Consider the following 12,986-nt stretch of genomic DNA (forward strand, 5'->3'; position numbering starts at 1 on the left):
AGACCTCATAAACATGAGTCAAGACCATACTGCATTAATGTGACATATTTATAGATGACCAACAGATCTGTGGCCACTGCCCAGAAAAGGGAAGGCTTGGGGTAACTCGGGGAGGTGATGAAGTGTTTCAAGTCTGAATTAGGAAGAACTGGCTCAATTCTGTAGTGTCACCAAGTCAGCACACAGTTACGAAAGTGTGGGAGAGCTGACCTCAAAGCCCTGCACTAGACCAGGGACTAGGAAACGAGAGGAGACAAACGGTGCTGTTGCTAGGACCCAAGTGACCCCGTCGGTCCTGCCTCTGGTTCCACTGCTGGTGGCCAGCAGCCGAGCAGCCGGGTGGGGAGAGAGGGCTCCAGGGGAAAGGCTTTGCTGTTTGTTATTAGTACCACTCATTCTGAAACAGTTATAAAGTTCCAGTCAGAATTCCTTCCTGGTCTGCCAGAGGCACTTCTGATGACTCACTGCACCTCAGTGCACCCGCTGCTACTTAAAATGAATACTGTTAGCTTCCTAACCCTAAGGTGCAATGTAACATTTTACAAAGGACACATTCAAGGGAAAGAAAACCTCGTGCAGTGACAGGTTATCTGCACCAAGTCACCAGACTGGGTCTAATTTTTTTTTTTTTTTAATCATCAAATTCACTCAAGAAACTGTAAGGGTGATAAGTATTTGACCAAAGTTCACTCAAGGTGGGGGTGATGGCACACAACTTAAATCTCAGGCCTCGGGAGGCATACAGGTGAGTTCGAGGATTGCTTGGTCTGAAGAGTGCGTTCCAGACCAGCCAGGGCTACAGTGAGAGCCTGCATCTGAAGATGCTCATTCTAGGACAGTCAGCAGACCTCACGAGAATGTGGTGCTGAGCGCGAGAACGGTGAGTCTTCACTCAAGGCAAGAGTGCTTTTCATTCTGGATTCCGGGGGGGATAGCCACACTGCTGAGACCACCTTACAGGTCAGGGCTATTAACAGTTCTATGTGATGGTACCCACCTCTAAGTCCTGGGAATGCGGAGGCAGGACTGTGGCAGGTTCAAGGCTGCCCTGAGCTATGTAATAAACTCAAGACTAACCTGAGAGAAATTTTTGCCGTCTCAAAAGCCAAAAAACTAAAACAGAAGGTTCTGGGAGATAATACTGGTAACATTTCTGAATTCCATCAGTACCCTCCCCCACACTGCCCAAGCAACCAAGGCATAAAACCCGTTCAATGTACATAGTCGGCTGACTCAGCAGGAAGGGGAACTAGAGTCCTAGGTGCTCCCTGAGGAACCAGCTACAACTGGTACAGTTCTGCCTACTTCAACAGCAGGGGAGAACGAGGGAACTAAGGCAGTATCTGAAACAGCTACAAATCTGTGGAGCCCAAGACCGTTCCGAGCTGGGCATGGTGTGAACACCAACTCAGCTCCCGAGAGGCTGAGGTGGCATCCCACAGTCCAGGTCAGCCTGCAGTACAGAGTTCTTGTCTCAGAACCCAAGGGTGAAGATGAGGCTCACTAGGAGAGGAAGCAGGGTCCTAGGTCTGATTCCCAGAATTGCAAATAGACAAAACCCAGCTCAACAAAGTCCCAGGCAACAGAACTGCTATAGCAGGCAGGCATTTCAAAATATACTGCTTCAAATGGACAACAGTCAAACTTCAGTGTATATATATACAACATACATACACACGGAAAAGGAATATGAAATTTCAAACAGCCAAAGAGAATAAGTCCCTAGTTTGCTATACAAAAAATTACATGAAACATTAGACTCTCCAGAAATACACACACACACACATTTTAAACTCAGAGACCAAGGAAAAATATTTTATATGTAAAACTGGTGTCAACAAATTAAGTTTGTTTTGTTTCCCGTTACTATGGTAAATGCCCCACCAAGCAACACATGCATGTGCACAGGCTAAGTAAAGGAAAAGCAAACGGTGGGTAGCCAGAGGGCATGGCCACTACCTGCTCTGTTTGGGAGCCTCCAATGCCCTGACAGTGACTCAGTGGGAGTATCTTGTGCCTTGCACTGTGGTTTTCTTTTTGGAGCTGAATCGTCCACCTATGCAGGGTAATTCCACTCAAACATTTTAAGTTATATTTTAAAATTAGCTGCGTAGTGCGTTTCTATAAGGCCTTTTCATACAGCTTTAGTTTGGCTTAATTCACTCCTGCCCCCTCCTCCCCATCATTCACCCACTGCTCCTGCCCCCTCCTCCCCATCATTCACCCACTGCTCCTGCCCCCTCCTCCCCTCCCCATCATTCACCCACTGCTCCTGCCCCCTCCTCCCCTTCCCATCATTCACCCACTGCTCCTGCCCCCTCCTCCCCTTCCCATCATTCACCCACTGCTCCTGCCCCCTCCTCCCCTCCCCATCATTCACCCACTGCTCCTGCCCCCTCCTCTCCTCCCCATCATTCACCCACTGCTCCTGCCCCCTCCTCCCCATCATTCACCCACTGCTCCTGCCCCCTCCTCCCCATCATTCACCCACTGCTCCTACCCCCTCCTCCCCTCCCCATCATTCACCCCCTGCTCCTGCCTTCTCCCCTCCCCATCATTCACCCACTCACTGCTCCTGCCTCCTCCCCTCCCCATCATTCACCCACTACTCCTGCCCCCTCCTCCCCTCCCCATGCTCTCCAATCTCCACTTAGTCTATTAGCCTCCAGTACACTTCTCTCTTTCGTATTTCCTGTAGTCTACTATCCCTCCACTTAGAGTTTGCAATTGGACTTTGAGATGGTAGGCTTGCACAGGCTCTTCACACACCCTTCCACTGGGCTGGCTTTCCCTCACTCCAATGTCTTCCATCTCTGTGTGCCCCTCCCCAGCTTAAACAGATGGCCTGTAATCGCCTATCCCCCCAAGCCTGGTAGGAAACCCCTGAAACATCCCTTACCAATACAGCATGAATTAGATACTAAATACTTTTTTAAATCAGTCATAGAGAAACAAAAGCAACAAAGAAAATTCTCAATTTTATCACTTATAAAAGCATTTTGTGCGGCTGCAACAGTCTCTTACATAGACATTTAACAGCACTGTAAGGTCATAGTTCACTTGGGGATCAAGGAAATGAGTTATACTCTATAGGAGTAAAACATTTACTCAAACATCAAAAAAGCAATTAATTGCACAAAACAGTGAAAGACAATGGCAATTTGTTTAGAAAGTCCGAGTGTCAGTATAGTAAAGTATGACTTTAAATCACTAAATGGGGGAACCACACAAGGAGCCCCAAAATGTGTCTTGAATTAATGCACAAGAGGCTGAGTTCAGTGCAGTGATAGTCCCAGTGCAGTGACAGTCCCAGTGCAGTGACAGTCCCAGTGCAGTGACAGTCCCAGCTTGATGGCAAGTGGTGGCAAGTGCATCCCCTGAGCCCTGGTTTTCAATGTCAGCCTACGTGACATAGAGAGAGACCTCATTTTAAAAATTTTAGCCAGGTAACGGTGGGGCGCACCTTTAATCCCAGCACTCGGGAGGCAGAGGCAGGCAGATCTCTGGGAGTCTGAGGCCAGCCTGGTTTACAGAGTGAGTTCCAGGACAGTCATAGAGAAGCCTGTCTTGAAAAAATGTATTTTCCACTCATAATTTCAGTTGTTTACAGCACATCCTGGTGTGAACGTGAGGAGCCCTGGGAGGCCCCTCTGGATGCTTCACGCCTCGTTCTGTGCACTCACCATCTGAGCACACTCTTCCTCTGCCCGCAGTCATACCTCAAAGCTGTCTTTGTTTAACCTGTAAAGAGACCACTTACTCCTCTATTTATTCCCTTCTGCTGTTGTCAGGCCCACCAACATTCACAGGTACAAGGGCACAGGCTTAGCATGTTAGCTGACCACTGTCTAGTAAAAATCAGAAATGGAGTACACCCAACAGAAAATTATTTTAAATAAACAAATGAGATATTAAGATCCTTAGCTTGGACAATAAAAACAACAGGCATGGCAGTAACCACAGGTGTCCAGCCACCTATGAGACGAGAAGCTGACAGCAGCCACGTTTCAGGTCATCCTCGCTCAGCTAGATGCAGCTGGTCTGCCAAGTGTTGGGGTTAAGTGCTTGCAGGGTTGGCTGGAGTACAGCCAGCTACACCAGAGCACACTGACCCAGCAGAACCAGCTCCGAGGCTTACATCACACACATTACACTAGCAAGCCGGTATGCGCTGCTTAACCCCACTCCCTGAGAATCTGGCTCTGGAACTTGGGCTGCCATTCCCTCATACTCAGAGCCCTCCAAGACCCCTTGTTCAGGGACAGGCTGCCCCCGTGCTCCTTGACCCCCTGGGAAAGGGAGGACAGCAGAACAGGCCGTGAGTGCAGATGCTGTGCTGTCCTGAATGGGGAGTAACCTCATGTCAGACATCGTCCTAATGAATGAGCCTCAGCTACTGCTTATCTGTGATCTAAAATGCCTGTGGTGGGAACAACCGAGGAGAAGGCCTGGGACCTACCTTATGGCTGTCCGGGGTTTCTGCTGGGTGGTGAGAGACTGCTGTGATGTTCTCCTGTCTTTCTGCTGCTTGCTGTTTAGCCTTTGATTCCCACTTGCTGTACATTTAAACTCCCTCATCTGAAACAGAACTCACGGCTACCATGGATCATTCTCCATACAAAAAAAAAATCTGACACCAGAAAAAAATAGCCCAATATGGGGACTTTAAAATTTGTTGGCTAAAGAGAGCCTTCATCCAGTAACTGATGGAAACAGATGCAGAGATCTACAGCCAAGCACTGGGCCAAGAGCCGGGAGTCCTGGGTCAAGGGAACCCGCAGAGATAGCTGACCTGGGCTTGTGGGAACTCACAAACTCTGGACTAACAGTCGGGGAGCCTGCATGGGACTGACCTCGGCCTCCTGCATGTGGGCCACGGTTTTTGTAGCTTTGTCTGTTTGTGGGGCTCCTAGCAATGGGATCAGGACCTGTCCCCAGTGCTTGAGCTGGTTTTTGGGAACCCATTCCCCATGTTGAGATGCCTCACCTAGCCTTGATGCAGGGGGAGGAGCTTGAACAGAGACAGAGGAGGGGTGGATGGTGGGGAGGGGGATAGGGAGGAGAGGACAGAGGGGAAACTGGCTGGTATGTAAAATAAATGAGAATATTTAATAAAAATATTTTCTGTTGAAAGATGATGCTGATTTGAGCACTTGGGCTGTTTTTTTGTGTGATCTGTTTGGGAGGCACTGGGCCAGAGGTCAGATGGCTGGAATCCACATGAATGCCAGGTAGGTGAAGTGAGCTGCACTCTGGAAATAGGGAAGGGGATGCCTGGGACAAGCTAGATGTATAAATGAACTCTGAGTTCAACTGAGAGAGTCTACCCCAGTGAGTAAGATGACAGCAATCTAGAAAGTCTTAGTCTTTGATGTTAATCCTGTACCCACACATGAATGTGAGCACACGTGCACAGTGTACCACACATACATACATACAAACAATAAAGGGCTGTTATATCACAGTGGGATTATCAATATGCTGGGCTTCAGATTATTTGCAGAAATATTCAGTTAGGTTCCAATAAATACACTGCAGGACATTAAATAATGAAAAGGAACTGGTAGTTTTCATTTTCTCTGTTTTTACCAACAATATATTTTATTTATTAATGACAAACTTGAACTAATCATCAAACTATACTGCACAAAGGGCTTTTGAAAAATGCATTCATTTCCTGATAATAAATAAATTCAGTTTTGTACAATTATCAAAACCAAGACAGTGACAAATAACAAAATAAGAAAATGGATCCTGGGTCCCAAATCCAATGACTAAACCAAGGAACAAAGCTAAAGGAACCTTGGTTTTCCTTCCTAGGGTCACGTGCTGCAAACAGTTCCTCTCCACATCTCTGCCCTGGGCAATGGACTGAGCCAATCCAGAGCCGTCACTAAGACATTCCCAGTTGCACATTTTGCATGAGATGGGAAAAATAAACACAATAGCCCTAACCAGGAGCAGTGTTCTTGGAGGGTGAGGAGCCAGCATGGGCACCTGTAGTTCTAAAACTCCAAACAGAAACAAAAGGCTTCTTACAGACACTAGGACGGGTTCAAGAGTGCCTCAGAAACACACATTTCCCTACTTTGTAAATACCCAAGAACTGAACATCACCACCTACAGACAAAAAGCAAAACATAAATTCATCAGCACCATGTAGAATGACCCTCAAGGGAGCAGGCCTCAAGTCCTTATGTTTGTGAGCAGACTTAATTCTCCTCTGCGAAAAATCTACTGCTTGCAGTTAGTATCTTCAGGAGAAAGAACAGATACAACTCAATAAATTACATTTTATTCATCAAAATAAAGAGCTATTTTAAGGTTTGGCACTACATGAAACACTTCTCAGAACAAGTACGGGTTCAGAGATAGACTGCTTCCTGCCTCCTTTGCTATTTGCTAGAGCAGGAAATACCACACTTAACCTGGTGACGTACAGTTCTCCAGCGCTAGGGCCACAAGGTGAGAGTACTCACAACAGCTGGCATTCAACAGGAGAGTAGCTGCAGTCACAAAGGGGGCCACAGAAAATGCTGGCTGTAGTCCCATTCATCCGCTGTGATTGCATTGCTGCTGCTGCTGGGACCTAAGTCACATACAGTCAACCACGTTAGTGGACCCATGGCCGATGTCTCGGATCTGGCTAGTTAAGCAGTCACACACGGCTACACCGGCACCAGCTCTGCAGTGAGACACAGGTCCAACCAGCTCCCACCTGGAAAGACAAGACGGGACTGACACCAAGAGCACAGGGGTCCCAACTGGGGGACTGTGTTAAATGACAGCAAGTTTCCAGAGGGAAAGGTATTTCCAAAGGTTACATTAGTAACAAGCATTCCTCCACCATCTCAGGCCTGCTTCCCACAGCTTCCGTTATCTACAATACACCACAGTAAGTGGAAAATTTTGGAAATCAGCAATGCTATACGCTTTAAATGCTGAGCTGTTCTGCCTTGCCTAGGATAGCCCCTGATTTGGTGTGTCATTTCTATAGATGCTATCTGCTCATTGGTCACTGAGGAGCTGGACCAACCATCAAGGTAGTAAGTTCTTTTGGCAAGTTTATCTCAGCACACTGCTGAACACGCTCCATTTGGTGAGCAACTGTCAGCCTTTAACCAAGCCTAATTTATGCACTGATTTATCTTAGGCACGTATGGACAGGGGAAGCAGAGCTATACTTGTAGAGTTTGAGTCTACCTGTGTCTCAGGCACCCACCGAGGGAGGGTGGCCCCAGAGGATAATCAGAGAGCTGAGCCTTAATACCGTGGAGTGATCACACTCCACTAAAGAGACGGTACGTTACTTACTTATTCAGCACGGGATCGAAGGCTTCCACTGTGTTGAGGTACGCATTGCCATTGTGGCCGCCAACGGCGAAGATTTTGCCCATCACCGTGGCGATCCCTACTCCACCCCTGGGAGTTGTAAGTGCCGCCACGTAATCCCACTTGTTGCTTCGAGGGTCATAACGCTCAACTGAACTCAAGGGCGAGTTATCATCAAAACCACCTACGAGAGAAACATTTAAAAACAGAATTGCAGTTCATAATAACTTACAACTAAATCTCAACTCAACATCTCACAGAACTCAAGCTTTTCCTGGGCCTGGTGGTACACGCCTTTAATCCCAGCACTTGAGAGGCAGAGGCAGGCTCTGCAGATCCCTGAGTTTGAGCCCAGCCTGGTCTACATAGCAAGTTCCAGGACAGCCAAGGCCTTGTCTCAAACAAAACAAAACAAAACAAAACCAACCCTCAAGCTATTTTCTAAATTTTCTTTTTAATATTTTTGGGTTCTTTGTTTGTTTTTTTTGTTTTTTTGTTTTTTTTGTTTTTTTTGTTTTTTTTTTTTTGTTTTCTGAGATAGGGTTTCTCGGTGTAACAGTCCTGGCTGTCCTGGAACCTGCTCTGCTAACCAGGCTGATCTCAAACTCAAGAGATCTGCCTACCTCTTCCTCCTGAGTGCTGGGATTAAAGGCATGCACCACCCCAGCCCAGCTGAATAAATCTCTTCTAATGGGTTAATTTTATTATATCAATTGAAATGAAATAAATACAATGTGTATAACCAGATGGATTTTTGGCATTCCAGTCTCATCACAACTGTAACTCTTTTCCTTGTAATCAGCCTCACTACTGCTCATGTCCATGTGGAAGACCAGGGCTTTGGAGTGACATTTTCTATAGCCGTCTTTTTCACTGGCTCCATGTAATCTCCCTAGATAATAGGAAAGAATCAGCGCTAGGGACTTAGCTCAACAGTAAAGTCCTTGCCTAGCACACAAGGAGCTGGGTTCAATCCCTACAGGGAAGGAAGCATCAAGGCCAAGGCAGAGAGGATGCAGGTGCAGTCAGGCTGTTACTCCTGCCTGCACCTCACACTGCTGTTATTCAGATGGCTGAACCCATTTCAGGTCAGATCTGAGGTCCAGAGGTTGTTTTCTGTAGTTCTCAGTGCTCAGAGTTGAAGCCAGCGCCTCCTGCATCTAGTTGAGAACTTTGCCACTGTGCTGTCCCAGATCCCAAAGTGGTTGCTTTAATGTTCAATCTAAGTTTGAACATCTGTTCAAAGACAAGACACTCCTGTGGCCATGTGACACATGGTGGTGACCTGTCCATGGTTTGTCTGGACGTGTGAAAGGCTGCAACCATACGCTGTAAGAACTTCAGTCTCTACACACTCAAACTCAATCTCTTCTCTATCACTTGTGCAGGCGCGCGGCGGTCTCTGCAAAGGAGGCTGAGGTCAACTGTGCCGTTGTCCTTGCTTCTCCAGCAAGGGCACAGACTCAGCATTGCTTTCTTTGACTTGCAAATGTTAAACTAAAAACAACAACCCACTCTTCTCCTAAGAACTATAAATGGCATAACCCTAACAGCACACTTTGGTGTATAGCAGGATGTAACGTGCTAGCCAGCCTTTCTGAGCAGAGCTCCTTCTTTGTAAGGAGGGTTACTAACTACAAAAGTGTCTGTGCTGAGCACAGCTGCAGATGTGCACTGTCTCTGACTCCCAGGACAGTTCTGACAGGGCATTCCCAGCCCGCTCACAGTCATGAAAGGCCCCTTGGAGGCAGCACTGCAGCCCGTCTTTAGGAGCAAAACGATGCAGACTCTGTCTCCTCTTCATCCAGGGCAGACTGTTCCCCACATGTAAGAATCAGAGAAAGCAGGGCTGTACACGTCCTTCTAGGTCAGCACTTCAAAAGGTCAAAAAGCAACAGAAATACTCACACAGGCTTCACACGGAAAAGCCATTGAGGTTCTGGAAACTGTACTTTTGCTTTGAAATGAAGCGGAAGGAAAGCAGGTCTCCAGGCTTTGGAGGACTGGTTTGAACAAAGCACATTCTGTTTCTATGTTTGCAAATATATATTTCATCAAATGCAACCCCTACTTTAGATGTAATCTAAGTTTTGCTGTTTGCATTTTTGTTTGTTTGTTTGAGACAGGGTCTTGCTATGCAGCCCTGGCTGTCCTGGACCTCCCTATGTAGAGCAGGCTGATCTCAAACTCACAGAGACCCACCTGAGCGCTGGGATCAAAAGTGTGCTGTACCACACCTGGCAGAAGTTTTAAGTATGAAGATTTTAATCAAGAAGCACTAATGTCAACTTTAAGAATTCAAAAGCACACCTCCAGGCTGGTTCTTAAAGATTAAATCTGATGGTGTGTTACTGTGTTATTTTATGGCTCTCGTCATCATATGCCATGATATATTAGAGAGATGACATGTACTCACCAACAACATATAAACAACCGTGGAGTTCACTAACGCCATTGCCGGCTCTCCGCTGGCCCATCTCTTTGACTTCTATCCACTTATCCAGGTGAGGGTGGTACCTTTCCACACTGGACAAGGAGGCCACTCCATCATTGCCGCCCACTGCATAAACATGGTTCTAGAGGAAGGAAACAGGCACTGGATAAATGAATTTACCCACAGTCCTAACAGGCGAGCAGAATGGAGTCAGCCCTGTAGCTGCTGGCGTGAATTAGATCACGTCGGGTGTGGCCATGGATGTGGCTGGTATGTCCCCATGGGAAGTGGCTGTGTAACTTACTACTAAAGCCACAGAGCCAACGCCTCCACGGGGAGTGTTCATTGGTGCCACTGCGCTCCACTGGTCAGATTCGATGTCATATCTCTCCACATCACTGAAGCAAGTATTGTCATCTAACCCTCCAATTGCATATATCGGGCCCCCCAAGGAGGCCAAAGCAATTCCTCGCCTGCAAAAAAACAGTAAAGCCTGTTTCAGGAAAAAAGAAGACATTTTTACCTATGCAAACCACTTCTGAGGATGCTCATCAGACTGTGTGGTTCTCTTCCAGTGTTTTAAAATGTATTGTTTCTGAGTAGGTGCGGGGTCCTTTGGCCTGTATGGTGCATGGCCTGCACAGGCTACGGGAAACTTGGGTCAAGCTCTGGTTCTTTTTTCTTTATTTTTTCTGGGGGTTGAGTCCAGGACCTTGCATCTATCAGAAATGCATTTTACCTCTGAGCTACATTCTAACCCTAAATCAGAACTAATGATGCAAAACCCAACAAAACAGAATAAAGAAATCCAAAGTGTTCAATTACCAAGCAGACAGTTACATAACTGAGGAGCTAATTGGGCTGATAAGAGAACAGTCTTCTATGGATTCAAAAAGCAAACCAGTTCTGAACCAATAGGTTTGTTTAGTTGCAGGGTTTCACTAAAACACCACACAAAAAAGAACATTCATGTTTCTATCACATGCTGTGTAGACACTGCTTTATTTCTGAAAAGAATTTATTAATTTTTTTGAAAGGATGACTCAGCCCCTACTGAAAGTTAACTCACTGTTATAAGGACAATAAAAAAGGACAAATTATAGCCACCAAAAGTTGAGCTATTCTAAACCGCTGCAGTAGACATAGAGGCCTTGAGGATAAATGGTCCCTGGTAACATTAGAGAAGTGAACACCAGCTTTGCCCCTTCCTTAAGCTTCTTGGTGAAAGGCACGGAGTGCTCTAGTCCCAGGGGGTACGCAACACTCAACTGCTGTCACACAGCACGGTACCAGGTGTATTCCTAACCTGGCTGTCTCTTCTTAATGTAGCCTAGGCTATTATCCCTGTGTTTACATCATTCAACTCTTTGTGCATCCCTGCATACACCTCATTTTCAAATTATAAACAAAAAATTCTGTATAAACAGATTACATGAATTGCAAAAGATGCACCTGAACCAAAGATTTAAAGCATAAAACCGCACAACGATCATCCTACAGAGAGCACAACATAGGAGCACTGTGATTATAATCTCCCTGAGAGCTCTTCACTCTTTGAATGCAGACGACTGTAAACTCTCTCCTCTATGTAGACGACTGTACTGTGAACACACTAGCCCTCTCCTCTATGTAGACTGTACTGTGAACACGCTAGCCCTCTCCTCTATGTAGACTGTACTGTGAACACGCTAGCCCTCTCTCTATGTAGACGACTGTACTGTGTAGACATTGAACACGCTATCTCTTTCCCATATGTAGACGACTGTACTGTGAACACACTAGCCCTCTCCTCTATGTAGACGACTGTACCGTGAACACGCTATCCCTTTCCTTTAAGGACTATATTTCACACTTGCACAAGACAACTACTTTACTCTGCACCAAACACCTGCACACCCCATCTCCCACCATGTAGTCCTGTTCTAACTGATGCCTTAGGCTTTAGTACATACCCTTGTTTGACACCTGTTAGAGGGTCTGTCTCTAGAATATCTGGTCTGCTTGTTTTGGGGGCTGCTGCTGCTGGCTGTTACTTTGTGGTGCTGGGGACCTGAAGCATTCTAGGTAAACCCTGTGCTGCAGAGCTGTAGCCCCAAGCCTACTGCCTGTCCAAATCCTGCTTTGGTGACATGATTTTAGTTGCTCTTTTATCTCAGGATGTTGGAAGTTACTATTCAAATAATTAATAAAAATTTATAAGCAGCTAAATTACTGAATTATGTAATTAGCAATCTCCCCTTTAGACAAGCTCTAATAATCAAAATATAGTTCAACTTATTATAGATGAGAATTTAATATATCTTAAAATCAGTAAACAAATCAATAGAGCTATTTTCTTAACAAGAAAATATTTTCTTAACAATAAGCTTTACTCCTAGTTACTATCATATTTAAGAGAAACACTGCATACATTTTCCTTAAGGTCAGGAACAAGAAAAAAAATACCTATTTCAATTTCTATTCATATGGTAATAACTTGTCAGTCAATAAAGGCAGTATGCAAAAGAAATTAGAAACCTAAGAGTGTATGAGGAGGGGCTGAGGGATGTCTCAGTGGCCAAGAGCACTTGCTGTTTCTGACAACTCTGACTCTAACTCCAGGGGATTTGACGCCCTCTCTGGCCTCAGTGGGCACGCGCGCGCGCGCGTGCACGCGCACACACACGCACGCACGCACGCACGCACGCGCACACACACACACACACACACACACACACATCTGTAAAGGAAAATGTACTGGGAAACCGGCAAGAGTGGACAGTGCTGCGTCGATGATTATTTCTGAAGCTGTGATATAGCTGTGAGATGTTAAGAACAGAAGCCGGGTCAAAAGATAAACGGATATACCTAGCGTGTCTCAGCTGCAAGCCAGGTGACTCTTTGCTCTAGAGGGCTGGCTGCCCTCCAGCATCGGAGGCTTTTTAGCAGCATCCCTGACCGCGTCCTAGGAGATACTACTAGCAGGTACTGTCTGGCTGAGGAGGAGATAAGATGATCTTCAGCTGAGAAGACCTGATACCTGTAACTCTACATTCCCTTGAACAGCAAGTGTGAGGCCCGCCTGCATGATAGGAGATCCTGTCTCGACACAACAGAAAAAGAAACAAAGCAAAGCACCACGGGTCGTGGAGGTGGCTGCAGGTAAAAGCACTCGCCACTGAGCTTGGGGACCTGCGTTTGGCCCCCAGGACCCAGGATGGAAGGAGAGAACTGATTCCTG

At 46.3% G+C, this 12,986-nt stretch overlaps 1 protein-coding gene across 3 annotated transcripts in view; it reads right to left on the minus strand.

Annotated features, from left to right (window-relative positions):
- Positions 1 to 5,573: 5,573 nt before the first annotated feature.
- Klhl8 (kelch like family member 8) overlaps positions 5,574 to 12,986 on the minus strand; it is a 48,501-nt gene continuing 41,088 nt past the window's right edge. For all 3 annotated transcript variants that reach the window (XM_041642143.1, XM_041642144.1, XM_041642146.1), the window contains 4 exons: positions 10,071 to 10,239; positions 9,749 to 9,908; positions 7,315 to 7,516; positions 5,574 to 6,718 (listed from right to left, as the gene is read on the minus strand). In XM_041642143.1, coding sequence (XP_041498077.1) covers positions 6,595 to 6,718; positions 7,315 to 7,516; positions 9,749 to 9,908; positions 10,071 to 10,239 — 655 coding nt within the window. In that variant the 3' untranslated portion in view covers positions 5,574 to 6,594. The remainder of the gene's footprint in view (positions 6,719 to 7,314; positions 7,517 to 9,748; positions 9,909 to 10,070; positions 10,240 to 12,986) is intronic.

This window comes from Microtus oregoni, unplaced genomic scaffold (genome assembly GCF_018167655.1).
Source record: "Microtus oregoni isolate MIOR12 unplaced genomic scaffold, Mior012 000072F_ref0000427, whole genome shotgun sequence".
Lineage (NCBI taxonomy): Eukaryota > Metazoa > Chordata > Mammalia > Rodentia > Cricetidae > Microtus > Microtus oregoni.